Below are 22,225 nucleotides of genomic sequence, written 5' to 3'. Positions count from 1 at the left end.
TTGCTTTCCCTCCAGCATTGCATTTCTCATAAAATGTCTAAGAATACTTTTCTTATTTTTCTAGTTTATATGTTCATATGTAATTACCAGAAACAACTGTTTGGATGTAGACATCTTCATTTTAGTGAAGTCATTCTTGTTTGCATCTAGTATCTTCCTAAATTTCTTTATGATCAGCAGTCTCATTCATGGGCAGTATAAAGTACTTTTTCATGTTGTTGTCCTACAAAGCATTTATGTTGCATAAATTTACCCAAACAATAATCGACACCTAGAACAGACAACAAAGATGTATCTCTAAAATATTCAGAGGGAACATGATTTCATTACAGGGGCAGCTTTGATGAACCCACCTCCAAGTTCTGCGTGGCTTGTGTAACTGAAGCATTTGATTACCTGCATCGACTAGGTGTTATCTACAGAGACCTGAAGCCAGAAAACCTAATTCTAGATTCTGAGGGCTATCTGAAGTTGGTAAGACACAGTCCCTAACTTACAGTATCACACAAGGTATTTTCAAACACAAAGTTGTGTTATAGTTGCAATTTCCTTTTGGTGCACCTGCTATTTCTACTTTCAGGGACAGGGCCTTCGAGAGGCTGGGAGTCCTATTACAAGCCCACTCTTTATGGTCTAGGAATTTAATGCTTCAACGTATTTGTGACTCCTACTAGGGGCTTACATAATAGCATGACTTTAAAATTGGATTCTGTTTGTATTTTTGTTTAATAATTTTAACTAAGTTTTAATAGATTCCTGCTACATACAGGGACTGGCTATAAGGGATGAGGAAAGATGTACTGGCTTCTGCCCAGAGATATCCACTGTCTGTAGAGGGAGAAAAGATACACATGTGAATGTTGGTAGTTGTTCTGGAATCTTTCTAGGTGGTTCTGAGCTACAAGCAGGGTTGAGCATCACAGCACTAGACTGTGGGCTCCTTGGGGACAGACTTTCCTTGCTATGCATCTTTGTGTTCCTCCAATGCCTAACGTGAACCCCCTTGCATGTCACACCAAAGAAAAATGCTACAGTCACATAAACTGCTTTCAGTGAGAAACTGTATTGGAACTGGACAGTCATAATTTAGGAGAAATCAAGGTACTTCGGACCTTAGGAGGAAACTCCATCAGGAGGAGGGACCCAGGATGAGTTTTCCTGAGTCCCTTTCATTGGTACCTCAAGGACATGAAACCATCTCTGAACTTAACATTTACAAAGATAGTCCAAGTTTCTCACATCTGAACTTGTACACACAAAATATAATAATAGCTCCATTTAATGAGTAGGGCACTAGGTGTAAAGCTACTGTGCTAAACATTTTGCAGTTAGTATTTTTAACAATTGATGAGATAAACCTATCTCATCCACTGGTTACAGTGTATAATTTAGTCTTAGGAATTGAATGTATTATGTGTAATTGCTAAGCAACTTCTCTCCCCTAGTAAAGGAGTAAAATAAAAGTCCTTTCATGAGCAATCTGGCTAACTTCCAAGAAACATGTTGATCCATTCAAGCTTTGTCTCATCCGTGAAAGACAGCTTAGAGAATTAATGAGGTTCTAACACAATCACTCCTCTTCTTCACCATCTCCTCACTGGCTATGCCCCTCACAGCTGTTTGGGGAAATCCTTTGGAATATTCTAGAAGTAAAACTAACATGAGGGATGCAGATACCCATTCAATTTGTCCCCCCCCCCCCCCCGCCATTGCTCTTTTTAAAACATTAGATAGCATATTCAATATTTAGTCATAGTGGTCAATACATATCTCTCCTCTTTGCCATCGTTATCCATCCTGCTAACTCATTTGCCAGCCAGCTAACTGAAGATTAATAACTAAAGCCTTTAGAGATTAAAAAGTAAATGTTGAATATTTCCATATCAAACTAGATACCCTGAAATCCTCTTGCTACAAAATGGCTGAACGTGCTGGATGAAACGTGAAAAGCAGTGTTACATGCATGGCTGAGTTTATGAGACAGCATTGGGATTCTCCCGAGGCTGGGAACCAGGCCTGGGCAGCGGCATGGGGTGGAGCTCAAACATTGAAGCTGCTGTCCTGTGGGCACCCAGCAATCCTAGGTGGCCTGGAGGTTTGATTTTATTAGCTGCACCCTCCGGGAACAGGAGACCAAGTTTTGGGCCTGGGCAGTGTGGGAAGTTGAAACAGAGAGCATTACACAGAGCCAGGAATTGTACAGATTACACTCTCAGGGAAATAGCAAACAAGAAAAAAAAATCTAACGTATAAAGACAGAGTAAATGCAAAAACATGCTTTTCTCATTACTGGGCCTTTGGTGAAGGAATAGAAGAGTCTTTTCCAAGAAATCTTGGCCACAGGCTGGTCTTCCTGGAGGTTGGATGCCCAGTCTTCAAGGATGGAAAAACCCAAGCAAGAATATAAATGAAAGTGGATCCATGTTGGTGGCATGCCCAAGTTTCCAAGAATCGATGTATATTCTCTCTGGAAGAATGTACTCTCAACTCAGGACACAAAGAACTCTCAGAGATAAAGTTCCAGGGAACATGAGCTCACATTTAAAAATAAAATTGAAAATGTCTGAGGGAAAAAGATAGAATGAACATTAGTTAGCAGGCACATAAATGTCTCAATATTGAAATAATCATACAAAGAATGGAAAGTAAGTACATCTAATGCCTTTTAAAAATAAGAGAGGGACTGAAAAATGAATAAGAAGCAGAGTCTTGAAAAAGATCTACCAGGTTTAGAAAAAACTAACAAATAAAACTTCCATTAAGAGTATAATAATTGAAATTAAATATTCAATAGAAGTTTTCATTAATGGTGGAGTAGCTTGTATTGGACTAATCTTGCTAAGATTATTTATATGTGAAAAAATGTGTAGAAACATTGAGGAGCAACAAAAAGAAGACTTTCAAACTTTGAAAAAGGGAATCACACTAGGTCAAATCCACATTGATACAGGTGTTTATAGATGTTTGTTTCAGGACAGTTTTATTGTAAGGCATTGGGAATAAACCTTTAGTTAACATCATATCTAACAGTGAAATATTGAACATTTTTCAGTTAGATTGTGAACAAGGCAAAAATATTTTCTTTTACCACTTTTCCCCCCAATATTATAACAAAGGCATTAGCCAATGAAATAAACCAAGAAAAAGAAATGAAAAGCCAAAGATTAAAAAGGAAGAAGTTACCTGTTTTTATTTGTGGATAATATGATTGTTGATGTAGAAAAGCCTCAAGAATGTACCAGAAAAGTACTAGAAAGAATAAGCAAATTAAACATGATTACAGCTACAAAGTCAATATACAAAAAATTACATTTTTGTATATTAGTAAATATATATAAATTAAATAAAAATATTTATATCAAAAATTATGAAATAATATTTGAATAAATTTAATATGTAAAAATGTATAAGACCTCTACATTGAAAATCACAAAATATTGCTGAGAAAAAAATGATCAAATGGTAACATACACTGTGTTCATAGATTGGATAACTCAATATTTGACAAGATGCTCCTTCTATCCAAATTATCTACAGGTTCAAGGCCATTGCCATAAAATGTAGAGCCACCAGGTCTTAGAAACTGAGGTGTTTATTCTAAAATTTGCACAGAAATGCAGTGTTTAGAAGAGCTAATAACTATTTTGAAAATAGAATAAAATTGAGAAATTTATAATATCTGAGATCAGATATACTATAAACATACAGTAATCAAGGGAGTGTGATAATGGTGTAAGGATAGACAAATAGTTTAATATAATAAAGTCCAGAAATAGACTTACATAGTTGACTGATTTATAGCAAAAGAGGAAAGGCTAGTCATCTGAACAGGTGTTGCTGAAACAACTGGATATTCATCTGTGGGGGCGGGTGAAACTGACTCCCACCTCACACTATCTACAAAGTTAATTCAAGGTGGATCCTAAACCTATAAAGCATCCATAAGTAAACATAGGATAATATTTTCATCACATGGGGTAGGCAGAGATTTCTTAGAACACAAATAGTAGCAATCTTATAAAGTTCAGGTTGCTATAACAAAAATACCATGGAGTGAGTGGCTTAAACAACCAGCATTTACTTATCACAGTTTTGGAGGCTGGGAAGTTCAAGATCAAGTCTCTGGCAGATCTGGTCTCTGGTTAGGGCCCACTTCCTGGCCTTATAGATAGCTGCCTTCTCACTTCTTCACATGTGGGGAAAGATAGAGAGGGGGAGGGCAGAAGACAGAGATAGAGAGATAGAAAGCCCTGTCTAGTCTCTTATTATAAGGCTACTAATTCCATCATGAGGGCTTTACCTTCATGACCTAATTACCTCCCAAAGGTCCTTCCTACAAAAACTGTCCCACAGCAGGTTAGGGTTTGAACATATGGATTTGGGAGGGGCACAAACATGCAGTCCACAATCATTGAACTTCATTAAAATTAAAAGTTCTGATCATCAAAATATACTGTTAAGAAAATGAATAGTCATGCCATAGAGTGGGAGGAAATATTTGCAGTATATATTTATGACTAGATTGTACCCAGAAATATATAAAGAACTCCTACAGCTCAATAATAAAAAGACAAACAACCTAATTTTAAAAATGGCCAAAGATCTTAAAAAATCATTTCACAAAAGAAGACATAGGAATGATCAATAAGCGATATCAATATTCATCAAGGAAATGCAAATTTAAACCACACAGAGGTATCATTTTATACAGACTAAAATGACTATAATTTAAAAGATTGGCAGTACCAAGTGTTGGTGAGACATTCTCCTAAATTTCTAGTGGAAAAAGAAAATTATAAACTGAAGAATAGTATTGTTGGTTTCTCATAAAGTCAAACCTATGCCTGTTCTATGACCAGAAATTTCATTCCCTGGTGGAAATTCCACATCTTGTATCTATCTAGGAAAATTGAAATTATGTCTTCAAAAATCTTGAATATTCATAACAGCTTTGTTCATAAAAGCCCTCAAATCAGAAACAGCCCAAATATCCTTCACCAATTGAATATACAAACTTATAGTACATTAAGGAATGGAATGCTGCTTGGCAGTATTAAGAAATGAATTACAGTAAGCAACAACATGAATGGATTTTAAAGACTATGTTGATCTGGAGAGTATTATGTTAAGCAAAATAAGTCAGTCAGAGAAAGACAAGCATCACTTGATCTCACTTATGTATGGAATCTAATGAACAAAACAAACTGTTGAACAAAATAGATCCAGAGACATGGAAGCAGGAAACAGATTGATGAATCTCAGATGGAAGGGGGGGTGTGGGAAGAGATAAACCAAAGAGCTTTAAAAGCATATATGCATAACCAATGGACACAGACAATAGTGTAATGAAGGTGGGGGAAGGAGAGGGTCAATGAGTCAATGAGGGAAAAGGGGGGGGGGGCATCTGTAATACTTTCCACAATCTAAAGATAAATTAAAATCTCTCTCTCTCTCTCTCACACACACACACACAACTATGTTGAGCAAAAGAAGCGAGACACAAAAGAGTATCTTCTGTATGATTTCATTTGTTGACATTCTAGAATAGATGGTAGAAATAAATACAATTGTTGCCTCCGGGCCATTTGACTGGAGAGGGGCATGAGAGAACTTTCAGAGATCATGGGAGTGTCTATATTTTGACTGTATGGTGGTTGTAGTTATAGGAGTTTGATCTGCATTAAAATTCAATGGACTGTACACCAAAAATATGTGCATTGTAAATTATGTATCAATTTGAAAAATGTAATAGGTTATATAGCAGATGATTCACAAATAAAGAGAAAATCAGTTACCTGAAAGATAAATGTAAGCAATTTATTCTGAATGCAGCATAGAGAATCAGAAAGATGGAAAATAAGAGAAATGAGGTGACTTGAAGAATAGGATGAGAAGTTCTTAAAATGTTTAGTTGAAGTTCAAGATAAAAATAATATAGAAAATGAAGAAAGCAGTCTTTAAAGATATAATGGCTGAGAATTAAAAAAAACACCAATCATCAGGTAAAGGAACTCCAACAAATCCCAATGGGACCAATTGAATTTATTGTAGCTCCTGTTTTTGCATAACAAATCATCCAAGGCTTAATGGCTTAAAACAGCAATGTTTATGATCTTCACACTTCCAGTGGGTTAAGGGATTTGGGAAGTGGTTCAGCTGGGGGCTCTGATTTGAGGTCTCTCATAAAGTTTCAGTCAGATGTTGGCTGAGGCTACAGTCACCTGGAGGCTTGACCAGGGCTTGAAGAGGACTTCCAAATCCTAGGTAACTGGCTCATATGGCTGGCACATTGTTGGTGGCTATTAGTTGGGAGCCTGAATTCTTTCCCACAGGGGTTCTCTGTGGGTTGATTATCCTCATGGCGTGGAGGCTGGCTTCCCTCAGAAGGAGTTATCCAAGAGGCTGAGTAAAAGCTTCCAAGGCCTTTTTTCTTTTTAAATGTTTTTGTTGATTTTAGAGAGAAAGGAAGGAAGAGAGAGAAACATTGATGAAAAAGAAACATTGATGGGCTTCCTCTTGCACGCCCCCTGCTGGGGATCGAGCCTGCAACCGGGCATGTGCCCTGACTGGGAATCGAATCAGGACCTATCCCATGAATCAAAGCTCAATCTACTGGGCCACACTGGTCAGGCTATAAGGCCTTTTAAGACCTACTCTTGCCCTGGCCGGTTTGGCTCAGCGGTTAGAGCGTTGACCTGCGGTCCAGAGAGACCCGAGTTCGGTTCCCGCTAAGGGCGCGTACCTCGGTTGCGGTTTGTCCCCGGCCCTGGTCGGTCGTGCGGGTGGCAGCCACTCGATGTGTCCCTTTCACGTCGATGTTTCTCTCTCTCTCTCTCTTCCTCTCTCTCCCTCCCACTCTACCTGAACGAAAAAATGGGAAAATGTCCTCGCGTGAGGATAAAAAAATTAAAAAAAAGACCTACTCTTAGTCACAAACTGGCACTTCCACTCTATGCTGTTGGCCAAGCGAGCCCTGATTTATAGTGGGATTTGTTGTGAGAGGGGACACCTCTGAATAGCAGAAGTGGATCACCGGGGGTATCTTGGATGTTGGCTATCGCAGTAGCAAAAATACAGAACAAAAACAAAGAGCAATTTTAAAAGCTATTCAAGAATAAAGACAGTTTACTTAAGTAGTCAAAATTAGTCTTTCTGTTGACATTTCAACAGCAACTATAGAAACCAGAACACGGGAAGAATATCTTAAAAGTTCTGGGAAAAAATAACTGACGGATTTGAATTATTAATCCAGAGAAACTATTCTTTTTTAAATCCTCACCTGAGGATATTTTTTCATTTATCTTCAGATAGGGTGTGAGGGAGGGAGAAAGAGAGAGGGGAAGGTGGGGGGAGAGAGAGAGACACTGATGTGAGAAAGACACATCAGTTGGTTGCCTCCCACTCGTCCCAGGCCCTGGGGGACTGAACTGCAACCGAGGCACATGCCCCTGACTGGCCCTGGCCAGTTTGGGTCAGTGATTAGTACATTGGCCGGCTGATGGGAGAGTCCAGGGTTCGGTTCCCCCTAAGGGCATGTACCTCGGTTGCAGTTTGTCCCTGCCCCCAGTTGGGGTCCTGTGGATGGCAACTTCTCGATGTGTGTCTCTCTCTCTCTTTCTCCCTCTCTCTTCTTCTATCTGAAGATAAATGCAAAAATGTCCTCTGGTGAGGATAAAAAAATAAAGACATTTTCAAAGAAGGGCATTTACTCCCTACATACAAAGGGTGTACTAAGGGAGAGAAAAATCAATGCCTGGTGAAGGATCTGAGATACAACAGAGAGTGGTAACTACAGGAAAATGGTAAACATGTTGCTGACTCTTTTTAAATTGTGGTATAAAGTAATAATCATTCTATATAGTATTAACAATGAGAAAAATGGTAAATTACTGAACAACAGCAGCATGTAAACTGAGAGTAGATATAATTGGAATCAAAGTAGGAAGGCATGTCAATCATTTGAAAAGGAGGCAGCAAGAAGGAACAGGAAACTCAGCGAACAATCAGACAGAAAGGGCGAACTGGGAGTAGAAAGCAATCTAACATATGCAAATAGACTTAACTCTCCAGATAAAAACCAAAGATCATCAAATAGATTTAGGCAATAAAAATCAGCTGTCTGACGTTTACAAGAGACAGAGCTAGAACATGAGGATGCAAAAGAGCTGAAATTAAAAGGATGGAAAATGTCTGGGAAATACAGGGCTTGGCTAAAGTAGGTTTACGGTCGTGAGTACCTGAAACAGTTCATTCAACAGAGTTCAATTATTATTGATTAATTATTGTATTATTTTCCATAAGAACAACTGGAAACCTGGTTTTGCCTACCCTGTATTTTTCCTTAGGGACAGGGCTATATTATCCCTGCTGCACCAGCGACAGTGTGTGTATGAGTTTCCATTGCTCTAAATCCTCACCGTCATTTAGTGATATTAACTTTTTTTTTCCCTTCTGTAAGTATTAAATCACTGTGGTTTTAATTTACATTCCCCACCATTAGTAATTAGTTTGCTCTGTGGCATTAAAATTAGCTCTGCTATCTGAGAGAGTGTCCTTCCACCCTCTTCTTCCTGTCCTCAGAAATGTCTTGGCTATTCTTGGCTCTTGGTCAGTCTACATAAACTAGAACCAGCTTGCCAAGCTTCATGAAAAGCTCTGCTGGAATTCCACTGGAAATGTATCAAACCTGTAGATCAATCTGGAGACACTGATACTTTGGGGACGTTGAGTCTTCCTGTTTTAAACCCAGTACATCTTTCTGAGTTAGGTAGGGCAATGCTCGCTACTACAACAAATATATTCAAGAAAGTATAGAAGCTTAAACCCGACACTAATTTTCTTCTTCCTCACGTAATGGGTTTTCCGAGCAGCAGTAGCTCTCCTCCAAACAGCAGTTCAGGGAATGCAGCCTCCTTCCAGCTTGTGGCTCTGCCCACTTCAAATCTGCCGCCTTTGCTGGCCACAAGCCGGAAAGACTGCGTGGAAGTCAGCGGCACACACCACGGTCGTCCAAGGTCTGAGGGTGGTGCAACCAGGTCAGCTTACATTTCACTAGACCGAGCCACCCAGTCACAACCAGCACTAAGAAGGCTGGGTAAGTTGTTTAGCTCTGTGCCAGAAGAAAAGAGAATGAGCCTAGTAATTTACATCTTGTTAATGTCTTTCTATAGATTTTTATAAGTTTCTCAAAGCTCTTACATTTTTGTTAGATTTATTTCTAAATATTACATACAGTGGTTGACAGTATGTAGTAAAGTTGAAGATGCCACATCTTTGACTCAGCAATTTTACTGTCTTACACATGTCCACTAGACAACATGGAAAATGATGTTAATAGAAGCATTTTTGTAATAGCACACAATTAGATAAAAATGTCCAACAATAGCAAAATAGACAAAAATAATCACGGTGTGTCAATTTCATGGTATATGATTCAGAGTGAAAATAAATGTACTATAATATGAAAATGTGACAATGAGATATCACCTCACACCTGCCGGAATGGCTGCCATCAACAAACAACAGGTGCTGGCCAGGGTGTGGAGAAAAGGGGACTCTAGTACACTGCTGTGAGGATGCAGACCGGTGCAGCCACTGTGGAAAACAATATGGTGCTACCTCAAAACATAAAAAATGGAACTGCCATTTGACCCAGTGATCCTACTTCTGGGAATATACCCTAAGAAACACCAATCAGAAAGAATATATGCACCCCTATGTTCATAGCAGCACTATTTACAATAGCTAAGATCTGGAAACAGCCCAAGTGTCCATCAGTAGATGAGTGGATAAAAAAGCTGTGGTAGCCCTGGCCAGTTGGCTCAGTGGTTAGAGAATTGGCCTGAGGACTAAAGGGTCATGGATTTGATTCCTGATCAAGGGCATGCACCTGGGTTGCAGGTTCGATCCGCAGCCCTGGTCAGGGTTGTGTAGGAGGCAACCAATCAATGTGTCTATCTCACATCAATGTTTCTCTCTCTCTCTCTCCCTCCCTCCCTTCCACTTTATCTAAAAATCAATGAAAAACTATCTACTGGTGAGAATTAACCAAAAAACAAACAAACAAAAAACTGATATATTTCCATAATGGAATACTATGCAGTTGTAAGAAAGAAAGATCTCTTACCATTTGAGACAGCATGGAAGGACCTGGAGAGCATTATGCTGAGTGAAATAAGCCAATCAGAGAAGGACAAGAAACACATGATCTCACTTATTTGTGGAATATAATGAACAAAATAAACTGACCAACAAAAGAGATCCAAAGACATGGAAGTAGGGAACAGACTGACCAACCTCAGAGGGAATGGAGGAGGAGGGGTGGGAAGAGATAAACCAAAGAACTTATATGAATATATGCACCGCCCATGGACACAGAGGATAATGAGGTGAAAGCCAGTGGGTGTGGCAGGAGTGAGGTGGAGGGTATCAGTGGAGGAAAAGGGAGACATCTGTAATACTTTCAACAATAAAGATATATTTTTGAAATATGGCTTAAATTTACAGATACGGTTTTAAGTGAAACGAGGCAATTTGACCAAAAATAGATATGATATCCATCTAAAAAATTTTAAAATGAGAACCATGTATTATTTAAGCATATCAGCTATAGTAAAATCAGAAGTGAATGCAAGCAAATGATAAACATAAAAATTATCAAACTGGTGGAGGGGCGGAGGGTGCAGGAGTGTTTTTATTCTCATGCTTTATAACTTGCATGCATATCCCAGAATTGTATATATAACAAGGATTTCCTTACTTAAAAATAAAAGTAGTTGTCGGCTCCATGCATATTTGTTTTGCCAGACCATTATAAGCTCTTCTTATTAAATGATAAAAGCTTAAAAGCTTTTCCCACCAATGTGCTTAACATAAGCTGCTTGTTTTCCCTTAAATATCTTCTACTTCCTCATCAGTTTACTTCTAATGGGGAGGGTCCCAGTGGAAACTGCTTCCGGTGCCCCCACAGATATCCATGCCCTTCCTACACGTTCATTTTCTCATCTTTAATATTGTGTTACAAGTGCTGTAGGGGTTACAGAATGAGTAAGACACAATGCCTCTTGTCAAGGAAGGAGCAGGTCACACACCTAGAAGACTGCTGTAAGGGATGTCATTGTGGAATATAAACAGTGTTAAAGAACCCCACTGGAGAAAGAAATTGGTTCTGTAAATCCCGATCAAATAAGTGGTGGTATAACATGAGCCTCCAATGGTTTCTTTTTCAGTTTGTTCTCATGCACAAAAAGTTCCTCTTCACCTTGCCCACTTCCTACAAAATACTCCAAGTACTTCAGATGAGTCACCATGCCCCCCACAGGCACATACAGGACTCTCCCATCCCATACCGTGCCGCCTGCTCTCACTGCTATCCAGGGGAGCAGCGCTGTTGCCTGTTGGCGGACAAGATGAACGATTCCATTTTACTCTTGTCTAGACTTGGGCAAAGTCAGTGCCCTAAAAATGCCACATAAATATTTTTTTGGAAAGCTATGTCTCCATGAATCACCTGGCTTCATTAAACTGGTCATTTTGATTCCATTTTTTATGTGACCAAGAGAACCAATATCTGACAAATTTACTGACCCAGAGCAAAGCTTCTGGGAAAAAGCTAATATTGGACACCAGCTCCAAGAAGCCACATGCTAAGTTTTTCTATTTTGGAATGATGCGGTCATCACTGCAGATTTAGAAACATCTTTCAACCTTCTAGTTTATTAAAATCTTTGGAGACTTCATGTGTTCTCAGCATAATGTAAACTACCTACAATAATGGGGACTTAATAGAGACAAGAAAAAAAACCTGTGTAGCTTCTCCAGACATTCTTCTTGAAAGCTCAATTTTGCTAGAATTTTTAAAGAGAGTATGTATGTTTTGTCTTCTAGAATGATCCCTTTAGAACATCAGTCAGGCCTCTCATACTCTTAATTCTTCAATGGTCTCATAGAAGAAAAATCTAAAGTCCTTCCTGTGGTACCAGATCACGACATATGGCCAGCCACACTGGTCTTGTCTGTTCCTGACCTTACCATGCGTGTTCCCGGAGGCTCGGGGCCCTTCACTACCTCTTCCACTGGCAGATTTTTACTGAGCTCGTTCTTAGTTCATTCAGATATCTGCTCAAATCTACTCAAAGAAGTATTTCCTGATCATCCCATTTATAGTACAATTCAGATTGCTTTCTGTAGCTAATTCTACTGTAGGTTTCTTTCATAGCATAAATCACTATCTGACATTATTAAATGTGGTATTATATGTTTATGCCTGTTCTCTTTCTCTTAAATGTAAGCTCAGAGAGGACGGAGGCTTTGTCTGTATCCTGATGCTTGGTACATAGTGGTGTTCAATAAATGTTTGTTGAATGAATAAATGAAAAGCTTGCATTTCTGTTGCCCAGAAGGGATAGGGTTAAAACAAAGTCTGAGGCTTTGTAGTATTCACTGCGGTGCACGATAGAGGTAGTATGAATTTTTACAGAACGTACACAGAACTTGACATCAGAAAATATGGGTGTATTAGGCACATGACTGGATAGGTCTGAGTGTCAATTTCCTCTGACCAAGTAGATTTGACTAAAATTGTAAGATCAAATGACATAAAGAAAGTGGTAACTTTCCATAAATCTTAAAATCTGATTGTACCTATTGCTATCTCTTCAGGCCAACATGCAAATATTACAAAAGCAAAAGCAACTATTCAATTTAAAATTTACAACTTTTAGAGCTAGAAAAACTCTCCTAAAGATCTAATAAACTTCCAATCATCCTTAAAAGGGAAAACCATACAATGAAAAAATGAGTTGAAAAGCTGTTATAAAACAAAATATAATATTTCCACATATGCATGCATTAAAATGCAATTATAAGCATTGCTTTCTTGTCTCTTAAAGTTTAGTCTTTATAAAATTAGCTAGGATTTTCATAATGTGGTTCTTTCTCTGAGGACTAAATAGATATGCTAATCTCAGCTAGTTACAAACTTTAATTTCATAATATCCCCAGCCATCTCTTATAAACCTGTGAGTCATTCTATGTAAATAGAAAACAGTAACAGCCCACTTCAAATTAGGTTGTTTAAATTCCCTTTTTTCTAATAAGGAAATCCTTGCTGTTGTGTAATAAATATTAAAAAGCACTAGTACATTTTTAAGAGACTTAGTTAAAATAAAATGAAGATTTTAAACATTACCTTTGAATGAATAAATGAGGGCTGAATTTTATAGTTTGCTGACTCACACTTTTCTAGGTGAGGACCTGTTTCGATAATGCTAACCTTATTTATTTAGGTCTTTAGCCAAGAGTATTGCTGTATTATTGAGACAGTGTGGGTAATGAAGATATTCAAATGTGCATGTTGAAGCCCAAGTGTAATTTATGCCTGTTTCCTTGAGGGAGGTGGAGGGCAGTTTTATTGAAATAAGATCTGTACATATTGGTGATGAAGAGTGTGTGCTAAATACCCCTGTGGAAGGAGCCCGACTGTTTGCAGGGCAGAGTATCAGTCATATACGCTGCTCGATTCAGTGAGTGAGCTCCTGTTGCTCCAGCCTTCTTTCCTGTTTCTATTCGGTGCAGAGTGCATGGAATAGAGCCTCAGAAAAGAGGAGGGGCCTATTCTGAAAAGACAGAGGAGGGTAGCTCCAGTTCATTACCCCAAGGAGGTTAATCGGCAGTCAGGGCCAAGCTTACAGGTCACCTCCTGACATCTTCCCCAGCTTCTGTCCTTCTGTTGCAGAAGTATGTTGCTTTGGCCCTCTGAGTTTGTGCTCTGCATAGGCTTCTACTCCATCATGCATTGCATGATACAATATTAATCACATGTGTGTAAGTATACCCAACACACTGAGCTTCTCCTAGGCAGCTCTGTCTGTGCACCCAGCTCTGGCCTGGCCCATTGTGGGTGCTGGCTGAATTCATACTATTATTCAGAAGAAATAAGTTAATGCAGGTGCTGTTCACCACCCACCCCTCAGAGAGGGGCTGAAAGTGCAAAGTCCAGCCGAGGCTCTGACGGGGTGATCCTGGTTTTTTCCTTCAGACTGTCAAAATTGAGAAGTGCAGAGATTGTGCATAATGGTTTTTAAAGACTGTCAAGAATTTTAAAACCTCTTCTTCTCAATAGGATCCTTTCCCAAACTCTCAATTTTATTATTTTTCTTCTGTGATAGAGTTTTTAAGTCCATCACTTCCCCCTTCATGCCTCTTCCTGATGAATACCACCACTGATTTGAAAATTAGTCTAGTCCTGCTTGCCCTGACCTTCTTACGTGGTGTTCTGGCCTCCCCTTGCTGGAACTTTCCTCGGGCCCGTAGGTGCAGAGGTGTGTGCAGGGAACCTCCTCCAGGGTAACTAGGGTTACACCTGGCCCTACAACAGAATAAACAAGAGTGTCAGTGTGTGTGTGTGTGTGTGTGTGTGTGTGCGCGCGCGCGCGGCATGAAAGGAAGGGTGAGGGTGTAGAAAGAAGATTGGGGAAGTAAGAGAGAGACTTAATGAGGAACATTTGTATGGTCTCTGAACATCTCTTTGACATTCTTTTTTAGGTTGACTTTGGATTTGCTAAGAAAATAGGATCTGGACAGAAAACATGGACATTCTGTGGGACCCCAGAGTATGTAGCTCCTGAAGTCATTCTCAACAAAGGCCATGACTTCAGTGTGGATTTCTGGTCCCTGGGAATTCTAGTGTATGAACTCCTAACGGGCAAGTAAGTCTTTTGAAGTTGTGTTCAGCCTCTTCTTCAGAGAAGTGCAAAAATAACTAATGATAAAAACATATAATTTAAGAGTTTAACATTTTGGAAATGTGACGCCTTTTCCTCTTTACATTATTTTGCACATAGTATGCTTGCTAGTTTATAATATAGAGAAAAGATTCAGGAAGATAAAAGGAAGAAGCATAGAGGGCTATGGTTTACCTAAATAGCAAGGTCTGTTATTACCGATAACATATTAAGTAAGTGTATGAGGGTTTTGATAACTCAGCGTGAGAATAGGAAAAGAAATAGAAATTGTAGCTTATGTGATTGTTTCCTCATATGGTTTTTTTTTTTTTTCTAATTGAGAAAATAGCAATCATGTTTCAATTAAGTTTATTGATCAAGTTTATTGATTAAGTTTATTAAACTAAATTTAGTTATGTTCTTCTATCTTCCCAATAAATCATTAACCAGAAATGCTAAGGGAAAGTAACAGTGCCGGAATTACATTTCATTCCCTTGTCATCTGCTTTCTGGAAGTGCTAATTAACAGAGACATGACACAGCAGGGGTTTTAGCAGTTAAAACTGAATTGTCATTTCCAAAGAGATGAAAGGGCTATATTAAAGATTCCAGGATTCCAAATATTCAACATGCACACACACACACACACACACACACACACACACACACATTTGTATGCACACATGCACACCCATGACATATATAGGCTATATGTAATACAAACTCATATTTGTAGAATATTTTACAGTTTACCGAGCACTTACATGTGCCTTATCTAGTTTTGTTTTACATACTTGTGTGGAAATTAAAGCTGGGATTTTTATTATTTTTTTATCATTTAAATTTTTATTATTGTTACTTTATGATTTAAATTTTATAGATTAGAACACCAGGGCAGTGAGCTACCTGCCTGTGGGGTTTTGATCCCATATCTTCCGACTCCAAATGGGACGCATTTTCCGTTACTCCCGGCATGCGGTGTAGTGCTGGGCACACCCACCTGATGTGTATCAGTGATCCTTCCAGTTTGGTGCCTCGACTTTTCATTAACTGGTCCAGTCATCCTTACAAACCTTTATAACCAAATATTCTCAGTCTTAATTCCAGGGAGGATTTGCATCTAGAACAGCATAAGAAAATACTGGTATGAGCCCACTGATGGGAATTTAAGTCTCAACACATACTTTACAAAAAGAGAGTTTTACAGAATCTTCTTGAACTTTTTATACTACAATTTTTTTTAGATATGTTTTTATTGATTTTTTTAGAGAGAGGGGAAGGGAGAGATAGATAGAAACATCAATGTGAGAGCAAAACATCAATTGGCTGCCCCCGACTGGGGATCGAGCCCACAGCCCAGGCACATGCCCTGACCAGAAATCTGTCCAGGACCTCTCAGTCCATGGAACTGATGCTCAATTCATTGAGCCACACTGACCAGGCTACACTACAATTTTTTTTTTATCCTCACCCGAGGACATTTTTCCATTTTTGTTCAGATAGAGTGGGAGGGAGAGAGAGGAAGAGACAGAAACATCCACGTGAAAGAAACACATCGAGTGACTGCCTCCCGCACGACCCAACCAGGGCCAGGGACAAACCGCAACTAAGGTACGTGCCCTTAATGGGAACCGAACCCAGGTCTCTCTGGACTGCAGGCCGACACTCTAACCACTGAGCGAAACTGGCCAGGGCTACACTACAATACTAATGTTAGACTACCTGTAACTGCATTCTACATCCTTGTCAATGTGCATTGAACAAACAGATTAGAAAGATTGTTTTATATTATTTGTAATCAATTTCAAATATTCGTTGCTTAAGATTTTGAAGGAAAGAAGAGAAAAATGTCCAGACAGTCATTCAGACAGAAAGTTGCTTAAGGTCTTGGGGCATAAGAAATTGTATTTCATGAATTTTTTTTCTCAGCCCTGGAAAACGTGTTAGCTGCATTTCTAACAGACATGATGGTTTCTATAGGCAACTGGAGGATAAACATTTCAGTCTTCACCAACAGGGATAAATTGTTAAAGGTGTAGGAAAATAAAATGAGAGAATAAAGAAGGGGAATAAAACCCAATAATTTGGAGTTGCTAAGGTGGCTTGAGCTGTCATAGAAAAGTTGAAGAATTGTTTTTGTAAAGGTTTTCAGGGTAGGACACAAGAAAAGTTAATTTTAAATGCCCTGAACTCAAGAGTCATGAAAATGGGAAGAAAAAAAAACAAAAACCTGAACAAAACATAATATAGTTGTGACTATACAAACCAGTTGAAAATATTATACAATGTTTTCGTTTCTTACCAGATTTTCTTTACAAGTGAAACATAGAAAAGTTAGTGCACTGACCTGAGTAGAAGTTTATTACCAAGGGTAGGGATTCTTAGTATCAACAAGGTCTCAAGTATGACAGAGAAACAGCAAGTAGTTCATGAAAGTCATCTTATTTTCAAATATTAAATGACAATAGAGTAGCTACTGAAGAGTTTTACACGCAAAATGTATGTATTAAAATATTATTCAAGCCCTGGCCGGTATGGCTCAGTGGTAAGAATGTCATCGGTGAACCAGAGAGTCCCGGGATTGATTCCAGCCAAAGGCACGTACCTCGGTTGCGGTTCATCCCCCACCCTGGTTGGGGTTGTACTGCTGGCAACCAGTTGATGTGTCTCTCTCACATCGATGTTTCTCTCTCTCTCCCTCCCTCTCTCCCTCCAGCTCTATCTGAAGATTAATGTAAAAAGTATCTTCGGGTGAGGATTAAAATAAAAAATGTTATTCAAATTCAATTCCCAATGCTTTCTTGCTCACCTTAACAACACTTTCCTTGAAATTCTCTCTTCACAGGAACTCTCTTTCCCCCATTTGTTTCCCCACACGGGTGGCTTCTCCTTAGTCTCCATTGCTGGGTCCTTCTCGATATCCTGACCTCTCAGGACTGGGCCACTTCAGGTCCTGATCTTTGTCCCATCCACTCACTCCCTGGGTGAAATCATCAAGTTCCACAGTCATGAATACTCTCTGACGTCCCAAAATCATACCTCCAGCCCTAACCTCGTCCATGAATGTCAGACTCATCAATTCAGCTGCCTGCTCAGCATCTCTATTTGATTTCACAACATAACTCTTGATTCCTCATAACCTGCTCTGCACCCCTGCACGCCACCCCACCCCCGTCTTTCTTCTCCTAGTCAATGTTAGCTCCATTCTGTAGATCAAAACCCTGACCATCGCCCTGGCTGGTTTGGCTCAGCGGTTAGAGTATTGGCCTGCGGTCCGGAGAGACCCCGGTTCAGTTCCCGCTAAGGGCACGTACCTCGGTTGCAGTTTGTCCCCGGCCCTGGTTGTTCGTGCGGTTGCAGCCACTCGATGTGTCCCTTTCACATCGATGTTTCTCTCTCTCTCTCCCTTCCTCTCTCTCCCTCCCACTCTATCTGTACAAAAAATAGAAAAATGTCCTTGGGTGAGGATAAACAAAACAAACAAACAAAAAAAAAACAAAACAAAAAAAACCCAAAAACCCTTGACCATCATCTTGAATTCTTTCTTTCTACCACACAGCGCGTTCACCTCATCAGCCAGGCCCGTTCCCACAGCTCACCACCTTCACTGCCGTCCTAGTCCGGGCTCCCAGGCCTGCCTTCCTCCCCCACTGTCACCATCACAGTTTATGCTCCTTACATTAAAGAAAAGAAAAAATAAATCTTATTCTGGCTGCTGTAAATTAGATCATTTGACTCACAAAATATCCCCAGGTCCTCGCCGTAGCCCCCTAGATCTGTATAATATCGGGACCATCTCTTCCGCCGTTTCCCCTGCGGACTCAGTCCGCCAGCAGCACTGCCCCTGGCTGCTCCAAGCACAGCGCTGCCCACGGCTGTCAGGGCCCTCGGCCCTCGTGCTGCTGTGTTGGACCCTCTGAAGGTGCGGTTCCTTCAGCCGCTTCATTCACGCCTCTGCTGCACCACCCGCTACGGGACAGGCTTCTTGTGTCCCCTCTGTCTAAACACGAAATAAACACCTCCCTGTCGTTTTCTGTCCCCCACCTTATTTTTCTTTTTAGTGATTATCACCACCTAACAAATTACTCGAATGTGTATGTGTGTAAGTTGCTAAGTGATGTGAAATTAATGAAATGATTTTCTACTGTGTATCCAGATTTGTCATAAAACAACTAATGAGAGAGGGAGAGGGAGGAAGGAAGGGAGGAAGGGAGGAAGGGAGGAAGGGAGGGAGGGAGGGAGGGAGGGAGGGAGAGGGAAGGAAGGAAGGAAGGAAGGAAGGAAGGAAGGAAGGAAGGAAGGAAGGAAGGAAGGAAGGAAGGAAGGAAGGAAGGAAGGAAGGAAGGATCTTGGTTGTGAATGTGTCGCAGACCCTGGTCCTAATGTCCTGTTTTGCCTTTTCTCCAGCCCACCCTTTTCTGGGACTGACCAAATGATGACCTACAATTTGATTCTCAAAGGAATTGAAAAAATGGATTTTCCCAGAAAAATAACAAGAAAACCTGAGGATTTGATTAGGAGGCTTTGCAGGTGAGAATGACAGAAACATTTTATTCCTGGGGAAAGTGTGAAGGCTTCTTATTTCTATTTCCGTGCATTTTAAATTAGGTATATATTTATTTTTTGTATTTATCTCTGTAGCCAAATTATAATTAAAGGAAATCATTTTCTGTTTTGCAGTCTATGCTGGGAGTTCAAGTTTACCTTATGTTACAGATTCATAGAACTTTCTTATAAAAGAGATTTAAATTTCTAGGTCACTTCAGGAATCATCCTTATCTGTTATAGAGCAAAATGGAACCACAAACCTTAGCAGTGAAGTGACTTATGACCCAGAGATTCCAAGGGATAATTAATTTGCAATCTTGTTATTTTGAGAGAAAGTTAGTGGTGATGATAAAGTCTTACTATATGCCCTCTTTCAATCTTTTTTTTTTTTAAAGTACTCTTCTGGCCTTATTTTATTTTATTTTTATTGAGGTATGACTGGCATGTCATATTACATTAATTTCACATGTACATTGCAGTGATTGATATTCACAAACACTTCAGAATGATTACCACAATAAGCTTAGTTATCATTCATCACCATACAGTTACAAGAAAAAAATTTTTTCTTGTGATGAGAACTTTTAGGATTTACTCTCTTGGCCACTTTTAACTTCTCACTACAATATTATTGACTATAGTAACCATGCTGTAAATTACATCACCATGACTTATTTATTTTATCATTAGAAGTTTGGACCACTTGACCTCATTCACCTGTTTTGTCCATCCCCACTCCTCCTCCCCAATGGCAACCACTATTTTGTTCTCTGAATCTTTGAATTTTGTTCTGTTTGTTTATTTGTTTTCTTGTTAGATACCACATGTTAGTGACACCCTACAGTATTTGTCTTTCTCTGTTGGACTTATTTCACTTATAATACCTTTAAGTTCCATCCAGGTAGTTGTAAATGGCAAGATTTCATTTTTTATGACTGAGTAGTACTGCATTATATAAATATAGGACATCTTTAATCACTCACCCACTGATGGACACTTAAGTTGTTTTGATAGCTTGATTATTGTAAATAATATTGCAGTGAACCTAGGGGTGCATGTGTCTTTTTCAAGTTAGTGTTTTTATTTCTTTGGATAAATACCTAGAAGTGGGATTGTTGGATCATATTGTAATGATATATTAAATTTTGGGGGAAATCTCCATACTGTTTTCCATAGTGGTTGCACCAACTTACATTTCTAATGACAATGTACAAGGGTTCTCCTTTCCCTACATCCTTGAAAACACTTGTTATTTGTTGGATTTTTGATAATAGCCATTTTAACATGTGTGAGGTTTGTGGTTTTGATTTGCATATCTCTGATGATTAATTATGTTGAACACCTTTTTATGTACCTGTTGGCCATCTGTATGTCTTCTTTGGAAAAATGTCTATTTAGATTTGCCCATATTTTATTTGGATTTTTGTTTGCTGTCAAGTTGTATGAGTTCTTTATATAATTTGGCTATTAATTCCTTATCAGATATATGATTTGCAAATATTTTCTCCCATTCAATAGGTTGCCTTTTCATTTTGTTGATGGTTTCCTTTGCTGTGAAAGAGCTTTTTAGTTTGATGTAGTTCCATTTATTTATTTTTGCCTCTGTTGCCTTTGCTTTTGGACTCAGAATCAAAAAACTTACCAACAAGACTAATGTCAGGAAGCATACTGCCTATGTTTTATTTAAGGATTTTAAGGATTTCAATTCTTACATTCAAGTCTTTAGTCCACTTTATTATTATTATTATTATTTTGTATGATGAAGGATAGTAGTCTAGTTTCATTCTTTTGCACATGGCTGTCTAGTTTTCCCAGCACCATTTATTAAACAGACTGTCCTTTTCTCGTAGTATATTCGTGCCTCCTTTGTCATAAATTAATTGTACATTTATATGTGGGTCTCTTTCTGGGCTCTCTACTCTGTCCCATTGATCTGTGATTCTATTTCTATGCCAATATTATTCTGTTTTGATTACTGCAGTTTTGTAATATACTTTTAAATCAGGGAGCATGATGCCTTTAGTTTTGTTTTCTCAAGATTGTTTTGACTATTTGGGGTCTTTTGTGGTTACCTACAAATTTTAGGAAGGTTTGTTTTATTTCTGGGATTTTGACAGGGGTTGCTTTGTGTAATACAGACATTTTAACAGTATTAATTTTTTGAATTCATGAGCACAGAATATCTTTTTATTTGTGTCTTCTTTAATTTTTTTTATCAATATCTTACAGTTTTCAGTGTATAGCTTTTTCACCTTCTTGGCTAAACTTATTCTCAGGGTATTTTATTCTTTTCAATGCAATTGTAAATGGGATTTTTAAAATTTCTCTTTCTGATAGTTTGTTATTAATGTATAGAAACACAAGACATTTTAGTCTTGGTTTTCTCTATATAAAATTATGTCATCTGTCAATAGTGACAGTTTTACTTCTCCCTCTCCAGTAAGGAGGTCTTTTTCATTTCTTTTTTTTTTTTGCCTAATTGATCTGGCTAGGATGTCTAATGCTATGTTGACTGAAAGTCATGAGAGTGGATAGCCTTGTCTTGTTTCTGCCCTTGGAGAAAAAACCTTAAGCTCTTCACTATTGAGCGTAATGTTAGCTGTAGGCTTGTCACATAGGGTCTTTATTATGTTGAGGTTCATTCTTTATACCTGATTCTTTTGAAAGTTTTTTTAAATTTTTTTTTATAAATGGATGTTTAATTTTGTCAAATGCTTTTTGGATCTGTTGAGATAATTATGTGATTTTTACCCTTCAATTTTTTAATGTGGTGTTTCACAGAGATGGATTTTCAGGTGTTGACCCATCTTTGTCTCACTGGAATAAATCCCACCTGATCATGGTGTGTGTTTTGTTTGCTAATATTCTATGGAAGATTTTTACATCTATGTTCATCAGGGATATTGGCCTGCAGTTTTTATGCATGTGTGTTCTTGTCTGGTTTTGACCCTATA

At 38.7% G+C, this 22,225-nt stretch overlaps 1 protein-coding gene across 2 annotated transcripts in view; it reads left to right on the top strand.

Moving 5' to 3' along the window:
* PRKG2 (protein kinase cGMP-dependent 2) overlaps nucleotides 1-22,225 on the top strand; it is a 102,300-nt gene that overhangs the window by 67,991 nt on the left and 12,084 nt on the right. For both annotated transcript variants that reach the window (XM_036270173.1, XM_036270168.1), the window contains exons 14-16: nucleotides 333-474; nucleotides 14,545-14,708; nucleotides 19,131-19,253. In XM_036270173.1, the coding sequence (XP_036126066.1) occupies nucleotides 333-474; nucleotides 14,545-14,708; nucleotides 19,131-19,253 (429 nt within the window). The remainder of the gene's footprint in view (nucleotides 1-332; nucleotides 475-14,544; nucleotides 14,709-19,130; nucleotides 19,254-22,225) is intronic.

This window comes from Molossus molossus, unplaced genomic scaffold (assembly GCF_014108415.1).
Source record: "Molossus molossus isolate mMolMol1 unplaced genomic scaffold, mMolMol1.p scaffold_m16_p_1, whole genome shotgun sequence".
NCBI classification, from domain to species: domain Eukaryota; kingdom Metazoa; phylum Chordata; class Mammalia; order Chiroptera; family Molossidae; genus Molossus; species Molossus molossus.
Note: the sequence above shows the minus strand (reverse complement) of the source record. Positions and strands in the feature narration are given on the sequence as shown.